A 24,425-nucleotide genomic window follows, 5' to 3' on the forward strand; every position below is an offset into this window, starting at 1 on the left:
GGATAAAGAGAGATATATTATTGTATCTTGTACTTGTAAACTTATTGTGATTCAATTATATATTCTCTTACCAAGTTTGTAAGGCACCAGGACGTAGACCATAGGGGATTAGGGGTCGAACCTGGCTAAAATTCTTGTGTATTTTTATTACTTTTCTGCATATTAATTTCTGCACTGTATTTAGTCATCTCAGCTTGCTATCATTGTCAGATTATTGAACTATTAATAAAATCTCAATAAGCTATTATCGGGTAAAATTTAAAATTAATCTTAGTTAGCCATAATCACCTATTCACTCCCCCCCCCTCTAGGTGTATTTTCAGTTGGTATCAGAGCTTTGGTATACTAATATTTCTGTAACAGGAATAGTATTCGATCGAAATGGCTGACAAATATCCCGAAGGAACCTCAGATTACCGAGCAACTCTCTTGCTTGGTATAAAAAATTACAACTGGTGGAAAGGTCGCATGGAAATCTATCTATCCAGGGAGCCACTAGCATTGAGAGTTGTTCAGAAGGGTCCATTTGAGTTCAAGGACAAAGAAGGTAAAGTGAAAGACATTGATGATCTCATGGAGGCTAAACTACTCAAATACAGTTTTAATGGAAAGGCTAGGAATTTTCTCATGAATGGGTTATGTCCTAGTGAATGTGATAAAGTCTCTTCATGCAAATTAGCTAAAGAGATATGGGATACTCTGGAGTTATATCACGAAGGATCCAAGAGCTTAAAGAAGGTAAAATTGACTAAACTAATGAATGAGTTTGGAAATTTCAAGCTTCGAGATGGAGAAACTATTCGAGAAAGTCAAGCTAGATTTCAGACAAATCTGAATTCCTTAAAGCAGCTTGGCAAACATATCTCTCAAGAGGAAATTAACATGAAGATACTTAGTGATGTGCCATTTATCTATGAACCAAAGGTAACAGTTTTGAAATCCACTCCAACTACAGATACCATGGATCAATTGGCTATTTTTGCAGAATTGGAACAATTTGAAAGCAAAATCAAGGAAAGCCAATCAAATTCTATGCAAGCTCCAATTGCTCAAATGAAAAAGTTAGCTCTTCACACTGATAACAGCTTAATGGAATCTGAAGATGAGTCAGATGAAGAACTAGTTTTAATATCTAGGAAGATCAGAAAGATGATCGAGAAGAAAAATAGGCTGAAAAGGAATATAGGCAGATTTTCCAACAACAAGAAGGTCAACAAGGATTCTAAAGATCAAACATGCTTTAAATGTGGAAAGCCAGGCCATTATAAGCGGGACTGCTACAAATTGAAGTCAAAAGAGCAAACTATCTTCAAGGAGAAGAAGAAATCTAAAGCTCTAATGACTTGGAGTGATGATGACTCAATTTCCAGTGATGATTCAAGTGGAGACATGGTTAATCTTTCCCTAGTTGGACTTGATGATGATTCTGTTCGAGGAAATTCAGAAAGTGGCTACCTAGAAAGTGATTTGGAAGAAGATCAGAGTGAGGTAAACTCTTGAAAATATAATTTATCTTCTGAAAATATTATTTTGGAACCACTAACCATGCAGGAATGTGAGGATGTATCTATGGGAGAATATTATTCTCTTAAAGCTGAAAATAGCAAGCTAAAAGAGAAGAATAATTATCTCAAGACCATGGTTCAAGATTTGATGAGCAAAGTGGATACTTGGATTGACAAGAAGGTACCTACACAAGCTGAAAAAAAGGCTGAAATCAAGGATCTTCAAGCTAAAGTCAGTCATGTGGAAAACTTCAACAAAATTCTCCTCAAAAGAAACAAGACTCAATTAATGGAGATCACATAGCTAAAGAAGGAGATTGAAGCAAGGGATGAATGTGTGGAGTTGTTCAAACTCAGAGAATCAATAAATACAAAACCTAAAAATCAAGCAGAAGAACCATCTCAGCAAGATGAAATCATAAGGCAGCAAGCTGAAAAGATTGATTTGCTCACAAAGGAAGTTGAGGATCTGAAAAGGGGTATGGAATCTTTTGTTCAAGGAGAAGGGAGTCTCAAATCAATGATGAACAACACAAATATTCCATTGGTCAGAGAAGGAATTGGAATGAATGCCAACAAGAAGGACAAAGCTCTAAGATATGAAGGAAAACATGGCATACCCTATGATTATGCTATGCCTTGGAAGATGTAATAACCCCAAAAAATTTGGATTTTTTGAAACCCTGATGAATAGTAACTTTTGCTGATGATGCTGATTAAGGAAAATTATCAGCCCACGATATATAGGAGTACTGTTATGGAAATTCTAAGATCGTATTAGTATTCAATAAAGTAAATGAGTGTATGTAAAGGTCGGTAAAATTCGAATTCGAACACTTTGATTTTTCCCGAAAATCCACCAGATACCAAAAGAAATGAGTATAAGATAACATGATTAAAGGATTTAAATTCAAGGATTATAAGAGAGGATCATAAAAGGAATATAAAATATTAAGAAAGGTTTAGGGGAACCCAAGTAATAAGATCCTGGATATGATCCCTCAAATGATAAACGAGAACGAAAGTTAAGCGAACCGTATAACAGATCAGCGATCATTAGCCAAGTAATTAGAAGTTAATCAAAGGGGTTAGTGGAGGATGATGTCATCACACCAACAAGAGGAGGACAAGTGTAACTAGATGACATAAGTAGATGACATAAGCATGACCAAATGGGAAGGGTTGGTTGGTTGATTGTGAGCCACACAATTTTTACAATGGTAAAAGGTTAATTAACAAACAAAAAGGAAGCAACCAAGAAAACACATTCATTTCTCTTCCCCCCATCTCCTTGCTCACGGTTTTTTGAAGAAAAACAAGAAGAAAAATTTCCAAACCCAAGCTCCACTCAATCATAATTCAAGAGGTTTGTTTTTTTGGATCCTATATTTCATAACTAAGAAGAGCAAGTAGTTTGAGTGCTTGAATCAAAGGTTTTCTATCTCAAACAAATCATTTTAGTTTAGGGTGAACAGTAACTTTCAAGAACAAATTTTTGATTCTTGATTTTATTTGTAAGGTCAAGGTAGCTTAAGCATAGATTAAGGCTTCCATGGGCATTCCAAGGATCTTTCATTGATTAAAAGCTTCAAGGAAGGTATAAAACTTCAAACCCTAGTTTTACTTTGAATATTTAGGAGTGGTTTTGATTAATATAGTTCATGAGAAGCATGATGCTTGTGTGTTTAAAGTTTGGTTGGGTTTGTAGTGATTTGGATGATTGAATCTTGTTTATAGTTAATGAAACTTAAGTATAGTTAGTAGTTCATGTTTGTGGTTGAATAAATTGGAAAATCTTGAGGATATGGACTGATGTATTAAGGTTTGGATGAAGTTTGGTTGTATTGGTGGTTATGGGTTTATTTGTGGTTGATTTGTAGATGATTGGAGTAGTTAAACTTTGGTAATCGCGTAAACATAGCCGTCGTAATGCCTGATTTACCTTAGACTGCTTTTGTTCTTAACATCAGGACCCGTGAACTCACTGTTAGATTCTGAACATTGCCATTTTTAGATAGTTCATGTTACGAGCTTCGTTTTGATATGTGGTTCGCTTGAATCCGATGTGCGGTTTAGGAGAAACGACCGTTTTAAGTAACGGCGTTTCGCGAACGAACCATTACCCCTCGCCTTACTTTGAAACCTTGGTTAAGGCCCTTAAATGACTAATTGGGGTATGAAACAATTATGTAAAGTGGATTAGGAAGTTGGCAGGGCACTCGCGAAAGAATCGCCTTAAAATTCTTAATGGTTAATTTATTAAAAATGGTGGAGCCGAGGGTGCTTGAGCGACTTAAGTGAATCGTTAAGCGCAAAAGCGAACGTTAGCGTCTAATTGGTTAAAGTATAGTTTCTTAAGCGACCGTGGTTTAATTCCGACTTATATTGTTGTTCATAGGTTATCGGACCCACTCTAAGCTTAAGTCTAACCGGGAACACTCAGGCAAGTTTTCTACCCGTTATACTGTTGTTGTGATGTATATATGTATATGCATTATCTTGTGATAGATGCATGATGGTTATTAGCAAATCTTGCGATATATTGGAGCATGTTGATGTGGTTTATATGCATGTCTGTTTCGTAATCTTGATATCTAATTGTTGATTCAATTGCTTATAAACTGCATAATACATATGCTAGAGATAAGCAGTAGTTGCGTATACCCTTAGTATAGCGGACCCAAAGGTGAACAAATTTCTAAACCGGGAGTCGATGTTCCCGAGTATAATATATATATATATAGATATAGTTTTCAAAACTATTAATCGAATAAGGTTTATTCGATAACTTTATTTTATTTAATGAATATTATTTTGAATATTCATTCGAGGACTTATGACTCCGCTTATTTTATCTAATGAATATTATTTTGAATATTCAATCGAGGACTTATGACTCCGCTTATTTTATCTAATGAATATTATTTTGAATATTCATTTGAGGACTTATGACTCAACTCATTTTATAAAATAATATTCTTTATTTTATTAAAGAATGATGTTTTGATAATCAAACTTATTTTCGATTATTCAAATAAAGATCGTACTTTCGTATAAGTATTGTAATAACCCCAATTTTTGGAATTTTTGAAACACGGATGAATAGTAACTTTTGCTGATGATGCTGATTAAGGAAAATTATCAGACCACGCTATATAGGAGTACTGTTATGGAAATTCTAAGATCGTATTAGTATTCCATAAAGTAAATAAGTGTATGTAAAGATCGTCAGAATCCAAATTCGAACACTTTGATTTTTCCCGAAAATCCACCAGATACCGAAAGAATTGAATATAAGGTAACATGATTAAAAGGATTTAATTCAAGGATTATAAGAGAGGATCATAAAAGGAATATAAAATATTGAGAAAGGTTTAGGGGAACCCAAGTAATAAGATCCCGGGTATGATCCCTCAAACAATAAACGAGAACGAAAGTTAAGCGAACCGTATAACAGATCAGCGGTCATTAGCCAAGTAATTAGGGGTTAATCAAAGAGGTTAATGGACGATGATGTCATCACACCAACAAGAGGAAGACAAGTGTAACAAGATGACATAAGCAGATGATATAAGCATGACCAAAAAGGGAAGGAAGTGTTGGTTGATTATAAACCACACAAAATTTCCCATGGTTAAAAGGTTTATTAATCAAAAGAAAAACAAAACAACCAATCCAAGGCAAAACAAATCACAAATTAGAAGTTGACTTTTGCTTTCCAAGAACAAAAGCTCTCGGCCAAAACCAGAGCAGCAACTTCAAACTACCATATCTCCTTCAATACTCACTAAAATAGTATATTCTATAGCTCTTTGGAAAGGTATTGAGATGGCCTACAACTCTTGTTCACAAGTATCATCCAAATAAGCAAGGTAAGACCCTCGTTTTGACAGTTCTTTCAACCTGACTTTTAGAAACTTCAAAACCTAACTTTGTGTTCTTGATTTCTTTGGAAAGATCAAGCTTGTAGGAGGTTAAATTAAGGCTCCCTAAGGCTTCCTAGCAACTTAACACCTACCAAGGAAGATATCAACTACAAAACCTAGCTTTGATTTTATGATTCCATTAAGTTTTATTGAAGCATTGTTAGTATTAAGGCTTGATCTTTGATTATAAGTAGTTTTGGTGGATTTGTATTGGTTTTGAATATTGGGTCTTTGATTGGTTGGATATATTGGTAAAATTTGGAGTTGGGGACTGAGTTTGTAGTATGATGGTTGAATATTGTTTTATTGGTGGTTGTGAGTGAATTGATGATAATTTAGAGTGTTAATTAAATTGGAAATTGCGTAAACATAAACGTCATAATGCCCGATTTTGCTTAACTGTTCTGTTCTTCACATCAGGACCCGTGAACTCACTGTTAGGTTTTGACCATTTCCATGATTAGATAGTTCATGTTACGAGCTTCATTTTGATATGTGGTTCGCTTGAATCCGAAGTACGGTTTAGGAGAAACGACCGTTTTAAGTAACGGCGTTTCACGACCGAACCATTACACCTTGCCTTAATTTGAAACCTTGGTTAAGGTCCTTAAATGACTAATTGGAGTATGAAACAATTATGTAAAGTGGATTAGGCAGTTTTAGGTTACTCGCGAAAGAATCGCCTTAAAATTCTTAATGGTTAATTTATTAAAAATGGTGGAGCCAAGGGTACTCGAACGACTTATGTGATTCGTTAAGCGTAGAAGTGACCATAAGCGAACGTTAAGGTTCAATTGGTCAAAGTCTAGTTTCTTAAGCGACCGGGGTTTAATTCCGACTTATATTGTTGTTCACAGGTTATCGGACCCACTCTAAGCTTAAGTCTATCCGGGAACACTCAGGCAAGTTTTCTACCCGTTATACTGTTGTTGTGATGTATATATGTATATGCATTATCTTATGATAAGTGCATGAATGTTATTAGCAAATCTTGCAATATATTGGAGCATGCTGATATGGTATATATGCATGTCTGTTTCGTAATCTTTATATCTAATGGTTGATTCAATTGCTTATAAGTTGCATAATATCTATGTTAGAGATAAGCAGTAGTTGTGTATACCCTTAGTATAGGGGACCCAAAGGTGAACATATTTCTAAACCGGGAGTCGATGTTCCCGAGTATAATATATATATATATTTATATTTATATATATATAGATATAGTTTTCAAAACTATTAATCGAATAAGGTTTATTCGATAACTTTATTTTATTTAATGAATATTATTTTGAATATTCATTCGAGGACATATGACTCCGTTTAGTTTATTTAATGAATATTATTTTGAATATTCATTCGAGGACTTAAGACTCCATTTATTTTATTTAATGAATATTATTTTGAATATTTATTTGAGGACTTATGACTCCGCTTATTTATTAAATAATATTCTTTATTTTATTAAAGAATAATGTGTTTCGATAATCAAACTTATTTTCGATTATTCAAATAAAGATCATACTTTCGTATAAGTGTATCTTTGGTTATTAATATTCATTTCAAGTATGAGTTTTAAAACTTTTACTTCAATTATTTTTATAAGGATTATCCTTATGGGAATATTATTTAAATAATAATATTCAGATATTTTCTAATATATCGGGACTGATTTATTTCATTAAATCAGCATTACTCCAAACATTCTTAAAAATGTTTTCGAGTCTTCAAAATGATTTTAAAAGTTAGAGCGAATCCCAAAAACTCGTTTCTAGATTTAAGATCTTCCTTTCGAAGGAGACTTGAATATTCATTCAAAAATCTTAGGGATCCGGCTCTGTGGTGTATTTTATATTAGCAACGAGGTTGCTGTTTTGAGAAAACAATTTGATTACTTGCCCAATGTTCGAGAAATAAGTCCATCTAATTGAGTCGGCATAAGCGACAGGCCGGGATACGGTCTATGAAGGTGTAAGAGGCTGGGTGACCGTCCATCCACGCGTGAGTGGCCGGGTAACGGTCTAGCGCGAGGTCTTAATGCAGCCAGGGTGATGACCGGCGAGGAATTCATCCATCTACAGTAGAAAAGGTTACTTATTGGTATCTTTGCCTGATCAGCAAGATATCAGGTTTATGCCAAAATTCTTTTCTTTCCAAATTCATTGGATACTGCAACTCTGTTCATACTTTACATGACAGAGGTTTTCAAGAAATGTATGAGAGATATATATGGATATATATATCGTGACTTAATGAAGTATCTCATAACTTCATTTCTTTTGAATGATGTTATAAAGATTGAATCTATTCAAATCTTGTATTGTAGTCTCATCTATGTGATGAACTTTTGAAACTAATTATAACTTGAACGGTGGTAGTTCAAGTAGTATTCGGAAAAGATATAAGTATGTTGGAGTATCTTTTAACTTCATCTTTTACACTTATATCTAGTAAATGATTATCTTATGCATGTCAAAGATTTTTAGAAAAACGTTGAGACAAGGTTAGATATATGGGATCACCTTGCAACGATATTTTTATACAGTTATAAACTGGAACTCTGTGTTTATTATGCATGGAAGAGGACTTCCAAGATTTTGAAAAGTATATGTACATATATACTGAATATTTTGTGACTTGGTCGCGTTAAGAGATCAAACTTGGTTCATTTCTTCTTGACCAAGACTTTCATGAGTACTATGAGAATGCTCATATATTGTTAATTATTATACATATTATTTCGGTGGGCTTGTTGCTCACCCTTGCTTTCTTCTTTCATCACACATCAACAGATAGACAAGATGAACAGGATCAAGCTCCCAATTCGTGAGCGGACAGGAAACGTTCCGCAGTTTCCTGTAGGCGTTGATGCCGTTGTAGCTGAGGTAGGATCTACCAATAGGCTAGGCTTTCAACTTTTGATGTACCAGACTTATGTATATTTATGAATTGTAATAATGGTAAGGAATATGTAAATTATTCAGAAACCCTTTTTACGGTGAAATGGTTTATAATTGTGGAATAAAATGACTTGTGTTATTTTAGGTATTCATCTCTGAGACTATAACTTGTGGTGTGTGTGCATATTGTAGGATCACAGTATGCAGTAGTTGGTTGATTATTAAGATTAAGTATTATTAAGGGAAATGTTACTTATTGGAGATCAGATTATGGATCCGATAGAGTGTCCTAACGCGGGACCGGATGATGTTCATATTGAGGATGTAGCGGTTGAGGATGTTGTCCTAGAAGGGATTGTTGCTGAGAAGAATCCCGTGGAGGATCCTGACAATAATGAATAAAGGACCACTGAGGAATTGATGGCCATGGTTAGGGAAACTACCAGAGGTAGGATTGGCCGGTCACTACCGGAGGTTCGTTCAAGTTTGTAAAGATAGTAGCCCCTTTAACGCGGCTTACTCGTAAGACTGAGAAGTTTGAATGGACAGAGAAATGCGAGAACAACTTTCAAGAACTGAAGCAAAGATTGGTGACGGCCCCTATGTTGGTATTGTCGGATGGAAAAAGGAGATTTTGTGAATTATATTGACACTTCGCATAAGGAATTAGGGTGCTCTTATACAGCACAACAAGGTAATCGCGTACGTGTCAAGACAATTAAGGGAATATAAAATTCGATATCCCCACCCATAAGCTTGGACTCGTGGCAATAGTTTTGCCCTAAAGATTGGAGGCACTACTTGTATGGAGAGAAGTGCGAGATTTACACAAGCCATACGTGCTCTAGTGCATTTTCACGCAGAAAGAGCTCAACATGCGCCAGAGGAGGTGGTTAGAGCTAATCAAGAATTATGATTGGGAGATTCTTTATCATTCGGGGAAAGCCAATGTGGTGGCTGATGCCCTTAGTAAAAAGGAGAGACTCAAGATGATAATGTCTTTGGGAGAGTTTATAAGAGATTTTGAGAAAATGGAAATAGAAGTGAAGGTAACCGGAGGCGGTATCGAAAAGCTGTTTGAGATTGCAATACAACCCGAATTATTGGAAAAGAACATATTATGCCAGAAAAAGTGATGAATGAAGGCAGAGAGCCAACAAATAGATAAGAGATTAATACCAAGAAAGATGATAAGGGAATAATGAGGTATTCCTACAGAATTTGGGTTCCAAATGTTCAAGAGCTTAAAGATGAGATCTTAGATGAAAGCTAGTTTGAGGAATAAGATTTATAGCAAACCCTGAACGTGATAGTCAGGGAGGTCGCCATCAAGATAGAAGGAACCCATAACATAATGAAGTGGAAAATGAGGATTTAAAACATGTAGGATGACCCCAATTATGGGGAGGAGGAGGGAACATTCAGACTAAGGAAACAGAAGTCGAGTAAGGAAAGGAGACCCAAGACGGTACTCCTATACAACAATTTATGGACCTTTCTAGACAGAACTTAGACTATTATCCCCAACCACCACCCTGAGGAGACAGTGCGGTGGGAAATTCTTTCGGGACCTTTAAGTCGCTAAGCTCTCAGAGTTCCAAGGAACAGGTTGACCCAGTCGAGGCAAGAGCCTGGCTAAAGGAAATATAGGAATCATTTGAGATTCTAAATGATGGACGAATCACAAAAGACTGTTTTCGTCACTTACCTTCCTAAGAGAGAGGCCACCCGCTGGTGAAAGACCAAGAAAGGCACGGAGCCAGAGGTTATGATAAACTGATTAAAGTTCAGTCAATTGTTTTCGAGAAAGTAATTTCCAAGATTATGGAGATACTGTAAAAGCTTTAGAGCCAGAACAAAGGCGGACGAGTATGATAAATTATGAAGCTAAGTTGTAAAAGTTGTGAAGATTCGTTCTGATGACAATAATCCCAGAACAACGTGATGTTTGAAGTCAATGAGTAGTGGGTTCATGAAATGATTGTAATAGAAAAGAAAATAAAAAGAAACTGAAGTGGAAAGGAAAATAAAGACAATAGAGTTTGAGGAATGATAAGGGAGTTGGGTATGAGGAAACCCTAAAGACTCGTAACAATAGAAATAGAAAAGTATATAATTATCAGGATGAGGGTGATTCACCATGAGTTAAAATTGATGGTTGAAGGCATAAGAGATACATATATATTATCCCCTGTAAGTTGGGAGGATTCGAGGAAACCTTGAGATAGTTCGAAGGATAAATAATGAGACGCGGATAGACTGAGGAGACAAGGAAGTAAGAAATTAGGAAAATTGGATGAAGGAAGTGACCTTCAAGAAAGTGAAGTGTAAGACCGGGGGCATGATACCCAGAAAGGGAGACGCCAGGTATGAAAGATATCCCAACATTGAGATGACTGTTGAGATAAACAACAAAAGTAAATAAGGATTTATTAAGAAGAAGTTCACGTTGAACACGACCAATATCTTCTAGAACATCCCTGTTATCATTACCAAATCAGGCAAGAAAAGTGGATAACCGTTGTTATCTTTTGGAGGCCATATGGATTGAACTTATTTTGAATAAGGATGCTATTGTGAAATTGGTATAGACTATCGAGGTGGGAATGATTGAATAAGATAATCTATCAAGGATATATGACTTGATTTATCCATGGAAGGATGCAAGTACCTTTTTAAAGGTGGAATTAAGGATATAAGTTCGATAACTTGAGATGAACCCTAGGGGAATGCATAAAGGTTGGCATTTCACCCTTAATAGGGACATTATGAGTTTGGGTAGTATGGAATGAAGGACTAAAGTAACAACAACCTTTAAAGATCAGTAGAGAAATTTTTTAGAAGTAAATAGACAATGGTTATAGTATTAGTAAATGGTATTTTGATATGCCCTGTATCTAGGGAATACAGGAGGAACGATTCATGGATAACCTTAGAGGTTTTATAAGGAGAAAGGTATTATTCGAAGTTCTCAAGAATAGAAATTTGATAAAGGAAAAATGGCGTAATTATAATAATGCCAGGTGGGCACGTGTTAAACCATAAGAAGTATAGATCGACCCAATGAAGGTCGAGATTGGTGAAAACGAGAAGGATCCAAGATAAGAGACGTCCTAAGTATGATCGAGAGTCAGTCGTGACAATGTTCACATCTAAAGACTAAGGCAATGACTTATGGAAAAATGGTGATTTTTTTTTCTTTTCTCACCAAGACTTGAGAAAAGTATTTTCACATAAGCAGTGATTGAAATGGGGTAGAAAATTTAGTTGGAGGTGGTTAAAATGACATTGATTGTAAGGAAATTTTACTATCAGGAAAGGACAAAGAGGTGGCCGACACTTTAAATGTAAGAGGATAATTATAGGCGCTCGTGCCAGAGGAATACAGTGATGATGGTTGAAGCCGTGAAGGTTGTATTATGGTTTAGAAGATTGACATTCCTTCTGATGACTTTGCAATACCCAACCGTAATAAGAGTTTGGTAAAGGTTAAATTCGTGTAATCGCCATGAGCGGGCTATCTATCTTAGAAGGTACTATCTTGAGATAAGCCAGGACCATGTTACGAAATGACTAAATGAACCTTTGAGATGCATGTCTCCCAATAAAGACATATGGTTAATAATGGTATTAACCTGCTATCATTGCTTTGATTGAAACTCTTCTGCAATTTTATCTGCTTCATGTCATGAAAGTACGTCAGGAGCTGGAGTGTTCTTCATGAATTATGAATGGTGATTATGTTAACTCCTTAGAAGAATTCGATACGACAGGTATGGACTCCGTATGGTTAGCTATTAAGATTCCAAGGAAAACGAATAACTACCGTAGGTCCGTGGTGGACTATAGTAATGCATCAATGATTCTTTGAATAATGAGCCGATTACAACCGCGAGAGCTGTATGGTAATGAATGTTGAGATTAAGTACCACTAATCGAGTCGTGGTGGTGTATAAGTTATCATTGATAGGCTAATTAAGTCGATCATCTACCTATTGAATACTTATTCCTTCTTATCAATAGAGAGTCGTATTACTATACGAGGAAGGTTGCGGTGCAAGCATAGAATTCTAATAACGATGATGTCTAGAATGAAATCCCAGATTTGATTTCGATGTCGAGGGAGTTTCAAAGGTGATTGTGTATAAGCTCGAGCAAGAGCATGGGTCCATAGAATGATGGACAGAATAGCAAAAAAAAATATTTAGGCATGTGAAATGTGATGCTATTATACTTGATGTTGATTTATAAACATATATGTTTTGATTCTCCTATGATAAACCTCTATAGTTCAGAGGTAGATTCCAAGCCAGATATTTTATGGCAGTATATTTTTTTATATATATACAATTCTCTTCAATTTGTTCTTTTCTCTCCTTTTCATTTCATGTAAGCTGAGAAGAACAACCCTTCCAGAAGGGGAGGTATTGCTGAATGACTACCTATCTATGTGATAGAAGCCTAGTAGGATACCACATGTTGTTTAATTGCTTGTCAAGTACTAAAGGCTGGCCACCTTCTGTACTATCTATGCGATATAACAAGTGTTCATGATCATAGTGATCTCTCAATAAATTCTTTTATTTCTATACGATGGATCAAGCTTTCAAAGATAGAAGCAGCTAGGAAGGAGTAGTATCAGTGCGGTGGTATTCCGAATCTAACGCGTTCGTGATACTAAGGTTGACGCAATTATTAAAAGGTTATAGAATGCTAACGAGCAAAAGTGTAACCAGTATAGTATTATGTACGGAAGATAGTAATGACTACGAACTGGAAAAGAATGGGTAATGAGAAGCAAAAGCTATAATGCTAGAAGCTATGATGAGAGTCTGTGCAATAGACTTGAGAGAAATTGGAACGATCACTTAACAGGGATTGAGTTTTCTTACGATAATAGATCATATGTCAGTATTAAGATATCGCCTTATGAGATCCTTGAGGGAAGACAATGTCGATCTCCCTTATGTTAGGATGAAGTTGTAGAGCGCAAGATGCTCGGACCCGCAGTAGTCCAAAGGACCAAGGATATAATATATCTAATCAGAGGACGGCTGGTAATAGCCCAAAATGGACATAAGAAGTATATTGATTTGACACGAAATGAAAAAGAGTAGGAAGTAGGGGACCTAGTGCTGTTATAGGTATTCCCTTGGAAATGAGGGATGTGGTACGGAAAGAAAGGAAAGCTAGGCCCACGAATTGTTGGACCCTTGGACATATTAAGTCATATTGGGAAGTTAACATATGAGCGCATAGGCATGCAACCAAACGTAACCTATATGGAGCAACCGGGAAAGGTTATAGATTGAAAAGGAACAAGTGCTTAGGAGAAGGGTTATCAAACTAGTCAGAGTTTGATGGTAGAACCACAATGTGGGAAAATTGACTTGAGAGTTAGAAAGTGCAATGCTAAGAAAGTATCCCTATTCATTTTTATCTGATTTCGGGACGGAATCCTTTTAAAGGAGGGGAGACTGTAATAACCCCAATTTTTGGAATTTTTGAAACACGGATGAATAGTAACTTTTGCTAATGATGCTGATTAAGGAAAATTATCAGACCACGCTATATAAGAGTACTGTTATGGAAATTCTAAGATCGTATTAGTATTCCATATAGTAAATAAGTGTATGTAAAGATCGTCAGAATCCAAATTCGAACACTTTGATTTTTCCCGAAAATCCACCAGATACCGAAAGAATTGAATATAAGGTAACATGATTAAAAGGATTTAATTCAAGGATTATAAGATAGGATCATAGAAGGAATATAAAATATTGAGAAAGGTTTAGGGGAACCCAAGTAATAAGATCCCGGGTATGATCCCTCAAACAATAAAGGAGAACGAAAGTTAAGCGAACCGTATAACAGATCAGCGGTCATTAGCCAAGTAATTAGGGGTTAATCAAAGAGATTAATGGACGATGATGTCATCACACCAACAGGAGGAAGACAAGTGTAATAAGATGACATAAGCAGATGACATAAGCATGACCAAAAAGGGAAGGAAGTGTTGGTTGATTATAAACCACCCAAAATTTACCATGGTTAAAAGGTTAATTAATCAAAACAAAAACAAAACAAGCAATCCAAGGCAAAACAAATCACAAAACACAAATTAGAAGTCGACTTTTGATTTCCAAGAACAAAAGCTCTCAACCAAAACCAGAGCAGCAACTTCAAACTACCATATCTCCTTCAATACTCACTCAAATAGTATGTTCTATAGCTCTTTGGAAAGGTATTGAGATGGCCTACAACTCTTGTTCACAAGTCTCGTCCAAATAAGCAAGTTAAAACCCTCGTTTTGACAGTTCTTTCAATATGACTTTTAGAAACTTCAAAACCTAACTTTGTGTTCTTGATATCTTTGGAAAGATCAAGCTTGTAGGAGATTAGATTAAGGCTCCCTAAGGCTTCCTAGCAACTTAACACCTACCAAGGAAGGTATCAACTTCAAACCCTAGCTTTAATTTTATGATTCCATTAAGTTTTATTGAAGCATTGTTAGTATTAAGGCTTGATCTTTGATTATAAGTAGTTTTGGTGGATTTGTATTGGTTTTGAATATTGGGTCTGTGATTGGTTGGATATATTGTTAAAATTTGGAGTTGGGGACTGAGTTTTTAGTATGATGGTTGAATATTGTTTTATTGGTGGTTGTGAGTGAATTGATGATAATTTAGAGTGTTAATTAAATTGGAAATCGTGTAAACATAAACGTCATAATGCCCGATTTTCCTTAACTGTTCTATTCTTAACATCAGGACCCGCGAAAATCACTGTTAGGTTTTGACCATTGCCTTGATTAGATAGTTCATGTTACGAGCTTCATTTTGATATGTGGTTCGCTTGAATCCGATGTACGGTTTAGGAGAAACGACCGTTTTAAGTAACGGCGTTTCACGAACGAACCATTACCCCTCGCCTTACTTTGAAACCTTGGTTAAGGTCCTTAAATGACTACTTGGAGTATGAAACAATTATGTAAAGTGGATTAGGCAGTTGGTAGGGTACTCGCGAAAGAATCGCCTTAAAATTCTTAATGGTTAATTTATTAAAAATGGTGGAGCCAAGGGTACTGGAACGATTTATGTGATTCGTTAAGCGTAAAAGTGACCATAAGCGAACGTTAAGGTTCAATTGGTTAAAGTCTAGTTTCTTAAGCGACTAGGGTTTAATTCCGACTTATGTTATTGTTCATAGGTTATCGGACCCACTCTAAGCTTAAGTCTATCCGGGAAAACTCAGGCAAGTTTTCTACCCGTTATACTGTTGTTGTGATGTATATATGTATATGCATTATCTTGTGATAAGTGCATGAATGTTATTAGCAAATCTTGCGATATATTGGAGCATGATGATATGGTATATATGCATGTCTATTTCGTAATCTTGATATCTAATTGTTGATTCAATTGCTTATACGTTGCATAATACCTATGCTAGAGATAAGCAGTAGTTGCGTATACCCATAGTATAGGGACCCAAAGGTGAACATATTTCTAAACCGGGAGTCGATGTTCCCGAGTATAATATATATATATATATATATATATAGTTTTCAAAACTGTTAATCGAATAAGGTTTATTCGATAACTTTATTTTATTTAATGAATATTATTTTGAATATTCATTCGAGGACTTATGACTTCGTTTAGTTTATTTAATGAATATTATTTTGAATATTCATTCGAGGACTTAAGACTCCATTTATTTTATTTAATGAATATTATTTTGAATATTCATTTGAGGATTTAAGACTCCGCTTATTTATTAAATAATATTCTTTATTTTATTAAAGAATAATGTTTCGATAATCAAACTTATTTTCGATTATTCAAATAAAGATCATACTTTCGTATAAGTATATCTTTGGTTATTAATATTCATTTCAAGTATGAGTTTTAAAACTTTTACTTCAATTATTTTTATAAGGATTATCCTTATGGGAATATTATTTAAATAATAATATTCATATATTTTCTAATATATCGGGACTGATTTATTTCATTAAATCAACATTACTCCAAACATTCTTAAAAATGTTTTCGAGTCTTTAAAATGATTTTAAAAGTTAGAGCGGATCCCAAAAACTCGTTTCCAGATTTAAGATCTTCCTTTCGAAGGAGACTTGAATATTCGCTCAAAAATCTTAGGGATCCGGCTCTGTGGTGTATTTTATATTCGCAAAGAGGTTGCTGTTTTGAGAAAACAATTTGATTACTTGCCCAATGTTCGGAAAGTAAGTCCATCTAATTGAGTCGGCATAAGAGACAGGCCGGGGAACGGTCTATGAAGGTGTAAGAGGCTGGGTGACAGTCCATCCACGCGTGAGTGGCCGGGTAACGGTCTAGCGCAAGGTCCTAATCCGGCCAGGGTGATGACCGGCGAGGAATTCATCCATCTACAGTAGAAAAGGTTACTTATTGGTATCTTTGCCTGATCAGCAAGATGTCAGGTTTATGCCAAAATTCTTTTCTTTCCAAATTCATTGGATATTGCAACTATGTTCATACTTTACATGACAGAGGTTTCCAGGAAATGTATGAGAGATATATATGGATATATATATCGTGACTTAATGAAGTATCTTGTAACTTCATTTCTTTTGAATGATATTATAAAGATTAAATCTATTAAAATCTTGTCTTGTAGTCTCATCTATGTGATGAACTTTTGAAACTAATTATAACTTAAACGGTGGTAGTTCAAGTAGTATTCGGAAAAGATATAAGTATATTGGAGTATCTTTTAGCTTCATCTTTTACACTTATATCTAGTAAATGATTATTTTATGCATGTCAAAGATTTTCAGAAAAATGTTGAGACAAGGTTAGATATATGAGATCACCTTGCAACGATATTTTTATACAGTTATAAACTGGAACTCTGTGTTTATTATGCATGGAAGAGGACTTCCAAGATTTTGAAAAGTATATGTACATATATACTGAATATTTTGCGACTTGGTCGCGTTAAGAGATCAAACTTGGTTCATTTCTTCTTGACCAAGACTTTCATGAGTACTATAAGAATGCTCATATATTGTTAATTATTATACATATTATTTCAGTGGGCTTGTTGCTCACCCTTGCTTTCTTCTTTCATCACACAACAACAGATAGACAAGATGAACAGGATCAAGCTCCCAATTCACGAGCGGACTGGAAACGTTCCACAGTTTCCTGTAGGCGTTGATGCCGTTGTAGCTGAGGTAGGATCTACCAATAGGCTAGGCTTTCAACTTTTGATGTACCAGACTTATGTATATTTATGAATTGTAATAATGGTAAGGAATATGTAAATTATTCAGAAATTCTTTTTAAGGTGAAATGGTTTATAATTGTGGAATAAAATAACTTGTGTTATTTTTGGTATTCATCTCTGAGATTATAACTTGTGGTGTGTGTGTATATTGTGGGGTCACAGTATGCAGTAGTTGGTTGATTATTAAGATTAAGTATTATTAAGGGAAATGGAACTCGTGACAACCTGGAACCCCGACCCCGGATTTGGGGGTGTTACAAGTATATCTTTGGTTATTTATTATTCATTTCAAGTAAGAGTTTTAAAACTTGTACTTCAAATTATTTTTATAAATATTATCCTTTATGGGAATATTATTTAAACAATAATATTTAGATATTTTCTAATATATCGGGACTGATTTATTTCATTAAATCAGCATTACTCCAAACATTCTTAAAAATGTTTTAGAGTCTTCAAAATAATTTTAAAAGTTAGAGCGGATCCCGAAACTCATTTTTATATTTAAGATCTTCCTTTCAAAGGGGATTTAAATACTCGCTCAAAACCTGAGGGATCCGGCTCTGTGGTGTATTTTATATTCGCAACGAGGTTGCTGTTTTGATAAATGAATTGATTACTTACCCAACGTTCGGGAAGTAAGTCCATCTATTTGAGTCGGCATAGGCAACATGGGCTCAGTGGGCGTCCATGAAAGTGTAAGTGGCTCAGTGGGAGTCCATCAATGCGTAAGTGGCTGAGTGGCAGTCCGGCATAGGTCCTAATGCGGCCAGGGTGATGACCAGTGGGGAATTCGTCCATCTACTAGTAGAAAAGGTTACTTATTGGTATTTTTGCCTGATCAGCAAGATATCAGGTTTATGCCAAGGTTTTCTTCTTTCTAAATTCATTGGATATTGCAACTCTGTTTATAATTTTCATAACAGAGGTTTTCAAGGAGTGTATGAAATGTATATATATATAGGTGTATATATATATCGGGACTTAATGAAGTATCTCGTAACTTCATTTCTTTCAAATGATATTTTAAAGATTGAATCTATTCAAGTCTTATCTTGTAGTCTCATTAGTGTGATGAACCTTTGACACTAATTATAACTTGAACGGTGGTAGTTCGAGTAGTATTCAGAAAAGATATAAGTATATTAGAGTATCTTGTAACTTCATCTTTTAAACTTATATCTAGTAAATGATTATCTTATGCATGTCAAAGATTTTCAGAAAAACGTTGAGACAAGGTTAGATATATGAGATCACCTTACAACGATATTTTTATACAGTTATAAACTGGAACTCTGTGTATATTATACATGGATGAGGATTTCAAAGATTTTGAAAAGTATATATGTATATATACTGAATATTTCGCGGCTTGGTCGTGATAAGATATCAAACTTGGTTCATTTTTACTTGACCAAGACTTTCATGAGTACTATGAGGATGCTCACATATTGTAAATCATTATACATATTATTTTGGTGGGCTTGTTGCTCACCCTTGCTTTCTTCTTTCATCACACAACAACAGATAGACAAGATGAACGGGACCAAGCTCCCATTTCGTGAGCGGATAGGAAACGTTCCGCAGTTTCCTGTAGGCGTTGATGTCGTTGTAGCTGAGGTAGGAACTACCAATAGGCTAGGCTTTCAAATTTTGATGTACCAGACTTATGGATACTTATGAATTGTAATAATGGCAAAGAATATGTAAATTTATTCAGAAACCCTTTTAAGGTGTAATGGTTTATAATTGTGGAATAAAATGACTTGTGTTATTTTTGGATATTCATCTCTGAGACTATAACTTGTGGTGTGTGTATATAGTGGGGTTACAGTACGCAGTAGTTGGTTGATTATTAAGATTAAGTATTATTAAGGGAAATGGAACTCGTGATAACCCGGATCCCCGACCCCGGATTTGGGGGTGTTACAGAAGATATGCAACAAATATGGAAATAAAGGGCATCTGGAAAAACATTATAGAGTTCATAATGGACAGAAATCATACCATGGAGGAAACAAACAGAAAACAGCTTATTATGGTCAGAATGGCAGAACAAAGACAACTTACTATCATCAGGCTGGCAGAGTTAAATCACCCAGATTTATCCAAAAATGGATAAAGAAATCTGATTTACATATTTTATATGTTTTATCTGCTAACCATGTTGGACCCAACAAACTTTGGGTACCAAAAGGTTGAGTTGTTTTATTTGTTTTGTAGATGTGTCTTGCCGCTCGAGTCAAATCAACTCAATAGATCTTGGATAGTGGATGTACTAGATATATGAGTGGAGACAAAGCATAATTCTTGAGTCTTCAGATGAAAAAGGGTGGAAGAGTGACTATTGGTGATAGAAAAACTCTGTAAATCCTTGGAAAATGTAAAATAGATAATAAACACATTTAAATTGATAAAGTTCAATATGTTAAAGGCCTAAAATATAATCTGCTTAGTATAAGTCAGTTATATGATGATGGTCATAAGGTTGATTTTGGTATTGAAAAGTGTAGTATTTCTATTGGTACTAACAAAGTCCCCCTAGTTGCTAGAAGGGAAGGAAATATATATATTTTAGACTTTGAGTTGCAAAAAACAGCTTGTTGTCTTGCTACAATAGACACGGATCCTTATGTTTGGCATAGAAGATTGGGTCATGCTCACATGGACTTGCTTAATAAGTTTCAAAGAAGAAGCTAGTCAGAGGTTTACCCAAAATCAAGTATGTCAAGACAGAGGTGTGTTTAGCATGCCAATTAGGCAAGCAAATTAGAAGTACTTATAAAGCAAAAAAGATGGTATCTACTTCTAAACCTTTAGAACTTTTACATTTAGACTTATTTGGTCCAGAAGCTTATAAAAGTATTGGAGGTAAGCAATATGGTTTTGTAATTGTTGATGATTATTCTCGTTTTACATGGGTATTATTTCTTCGTACTAAAGATGCTGCTTTTATTGAGTTTGAGAAACTAATTAAGTTACTTGAGAATAAGCTCAATACAAAGCTTGTAGGTATAAGGAGTGATCGAGGTGGTGAATTCCAAAAAGACTTTATTACTTATTATGAAGAAAGAGGAATATCACACGAATTCTCGGCTCCAAGGACTCCACAATAAAATGGTGTGGTAGAAAGAAAGAATAGATCATTGCAGGAAACAGCAAGGACGTTGTTGCAAGAAAGCAAGCTACCTGGAAGTTTTTGGGCAGAAGAGGTCAACACAACATGCTATGTTCTGAATAGAGTGTTGATAAGACCTATTTTGGACAAGACTCCATATGAATTGCTAAAGAAAAAGAGGCCCAACATTAGTTACTTCAAGATTTTTGGCTCAAAGTGTTTTGTGCTCAAGACAATTGGTAATGATGGTAAATTCGATGCTAAATCTTATGAAGCATTCTTCTTGGTTATTTTATGAATAGTAAAACCTATAGAGTTTATAATTTGTCTAAGAATATTGTTGAGGAATCTATAGATGCCACTATTCAAGAACCTAACAATGATCTTCCAAGAGACGAGGAAGATGATGCAGGTGTAGTTGGACAACAGCAAGCTGAAACAGAGAAGGCTACTTCAAAACAACAAGCTAAAATAGAGACTAATTCTTGAAAACAACAAGCTGAAATTGAAACTGCCACCGGAAATCAGCAAGCAGAAACTTCTACTCCAATTGATGATGCAATTGTAAAGATGGAAAAGATGACTCTTGATGGTCCTAGAGGAAATAGAGCAAAGGATAAAATGCCAATCTATGATGGTGAAGATTTAGCTCCTCCATCTAAGATAAATATGACCTCTCATGAAAATATCTCAAAGCATTCATTGCCAAACGCTACACGGGTAGTGAAGAATCACCCTCCAGAGCAGGTTATTGGTGATATTACTGATGGACTTAAGACAAGGAAAGGCAATGCAAATTTTTGTGCTTATGCTGTATTTCTAGCTCAAGAAAAACCCAAGAATGTCAAAGAAGCATTCGAAGATGAAAATTGGATCACGGCTATGCAAGAAGAACTCAATTAATTCGAACGATGTGATGTTTGAGAACTTGTTAAGACACCAAAGAATGCTTCAGTCATCGATACAAAATGGATTTTCCAGAATAAAGTGGATGAATTTGGTATCGTTACTCGAAACAAAGCAAGGCTCGTGGCACAATGGTACAATCAACAAGAAGGCATTGACTTTGATCAAACTTATGCTCCAGTAGCTAGATTGAAATCAATTAGGATGTTTCTTGCTTATACATGCTACAAGAAGATCAAGCTACATCAAATGGACGTCAAAAGTGCTTTTCTTAATGGATTTCTAGAAGAGGAAGTTTATGTCAAGAAACCCCCTGGTTTTTTAACATGAACAACATCCGTACTATGTCTACAAGCTCAAGAAGGCATTATATGGCTTAAAACAAGCACCAAGGGCTTGGTACAAGAGGTTTAGTAAGTTTTTGATCAAAAATGGCTTCATTCGAGGTAAAATCGATCCTACTTTATTTACCATGCAAAATGGAAATGATATTTTGATTGTCCAGATGTATGTAGATGATATAATTTTTGGATCCACTAATGATTCTATGTGTGAGTGGTTTTCTAAGTGTATGCGCAGTGAATTTGACATGAGCATGATGGGTGAGCTCAACTATTTCTTGGGACTCCAAATCAAGCAATCAAAGGATGGAATCTATGTTCATCAGTCAAAGTATGTGAAGAACTTGCCGACTAGATTTGGATTTGAGCATGTCAAGCCAAAATCTACACCAATGAATCAAAATAGCAAGCTAACTTCAGATGAAAACGGTAAGGCAGTTGATATCAAAAGGTATAGAGGCATGATTGGTTGTCTTGTATATCTTACTGCTTCTCGGCCGGATATTATGTATAGTATTTGTGTATGTGCTCGTTTTCAAGCTAAACCTAAGGAATCACACTTAAATGCAGTTAAAAGGATATTTCGATATTTAAGTGGGACTATTAATCTTGGGTTATTTTATCCAATTACAAGCACATTTGATCTTGTGGGGTATAGTGATGCATATTATGCAATTTGTCAAACTGATAGAAAGAGCACAAGTGGTATTTGTACATACTTAGGACAAAGTCTCGTATCTTGGCAAAGTAAGAAACAAACTCCAGTCGCATTATCCACAACAAAAGGTGAGTATTTGGCAGCTGGTAGTTATTGCTCTCAAATTTTGTAGATGATTCAGATTCTGTGAGATTTTGGAATCAAGTGTGGCAAAGTTCCAATCTATTACGTCAATACTAGCACCATCAATATATCAAAGAATCCGGTGAATCACTCAAGAACAAAGCATATTGATGTTCGTCACCATTTCTTGAGAGATAAATCTGCCAAAGGTAAGATTGAATTAGTTTTTGTGCCTACTGAATATCAATTGGCAGATATTTTTACAAAACCCATTGGCGAAGTAAGATTTTCTACCATTCGAAGGGAACTTGGCATGTGCAGTGTATAATGGCAAGCTATCTTTGGAAATTTGGTAATGTTAGCTTACTATCAATTTTCATGTTAACCTACTATGATTGTTTATTAAATGTCATAATTTGTGTTTAATTTGATTTATTAATTTTGACATGCCATTATCTGTTTATTGTTGCTTACTTGTTTGTGTGTCTTTTTTTTTCTTCAAAAGAGGATGCTCTCAACACTTCTGATTAGCCCTCAACCTAGATCTTTTTTATGCTTTAAGGGGGAGAAATTTAGGAGATTTATGTTATGTTGTTTAAGACTTGTTTCATCTGTTGACTTATGTTTAATATATGGTTTTCTACTTGGTTTATGATGCTACTTGGTTTATGCTGGATGTTATTTAAGACTTGATTTGCTTTTGGTTTTTAAGACTTTGTGATATAATGCTGCTATGTTAGTTATGTTGGATATGCATGTGTGTTATTTAAAGTATATTTATTTGCAGTAATATGTTACAAAATATTGCTTAATTTTGAGATATGCATAGATTTAGGGGGAGTTTTATAATTCTCCTAAATGTGTGTAATCATCAAAAAGGGGGAGATTGTAACTCCTTAGTTTTGATGATCACAACACCGCAAGCCATCATGTTGTTATTTAAGACTATTTGCAGGATATATCAGCTTAATGCCTTTGCTGTTTAAGCATCATGACAGCAAGTTATCATACGACAGTAATCTATCTCAGCAAGCTATGATCACGTTATTCAGAATAACAACAAGCCAAGATGGACAGTCCAGATTCAACAAGGAAACAGATTTTTAAGGAAAAATTTTAGGACTTTCTTTTAGTAAATTGTAAGGACTTCTCTATTATATTATACGTGTTTTATATATAATAGAGCTCAGATATAAAAAAATTTCTAATTTTAAAACAGTTCCTAATTTATAGGAGTTTGTTTTATCTTCAAACTCTATCTCCTACAAATCTGATTAAAAACGTTTCTCTTTCAAATAGAAGAGACTTTTTATGATTCTTTTTCTTTCTTTCTCTCTTCTATCAAACGCATACCTAAATGTTGAAAACCATCCTAACTAATTTAAACTAGAATTGGATTCTAACCGTTGTAAATTGTTGAGATTGTTTTGAACGTTAGTGTATGTTTATATATGAGGTTTCTTGCGGTTTTTATGATTAACTATTGCAGCAAGAACACTCACAACTCACTGTACTTTATTCTAAAATAATCTCGAGCTCTTAATTATATATACATGTTATATCTTAGAGAGTCTATAGTTTGAGTTGTAATCACTTTATCATTCAATTTGTTTTGTTCAATTTGTATTGATTAGTTGCTGGATAGTTGGCTAAGGGAAACAAGGGTTTGGTGAAC

The 24,425-nt window shown here is 34.9% G+C and overlaps 1 protein-coding gene across 1 annotated transcript; it reads left to right on the plus strand.

The window, feature by feature from the left end:
* The first annotated feature begins 381 nt into the window (after positions 1 to 381).
* LOC141719387 (uncharacterized) lies at positions 382 to 21,211 on the plus strand. The gene is made up of 2 exons (XM_074521762.1): positions 382 to 1,447; positions 21,078 to 21,211. The coding sequence occupies exons 1-2, from the start codon at positions 382 to 384 to the stop codon at positions 21,209 to 21,211; spliced, it is 1,200 nt and encodes a 399-aa protein (XP_074377863.1).
* The last annotated feature ends 3,214 nt before the right edge of the window (positions 21,212 to 24,425 follow it).

This window comes from Apium graveolens, chromosome 4, assembly GCF_009905375.1.
Source record: "Apium graveolens cultivar Ventura chromosome 4, ASM990537v1, whole genome shotgun sequence".
Lineage (NCBI taxonomy): Eukaryota > Viridiplantae > Streptophyta > Magnoliopsida > Apiales > Apiaceae > Apium > Apium graveolens.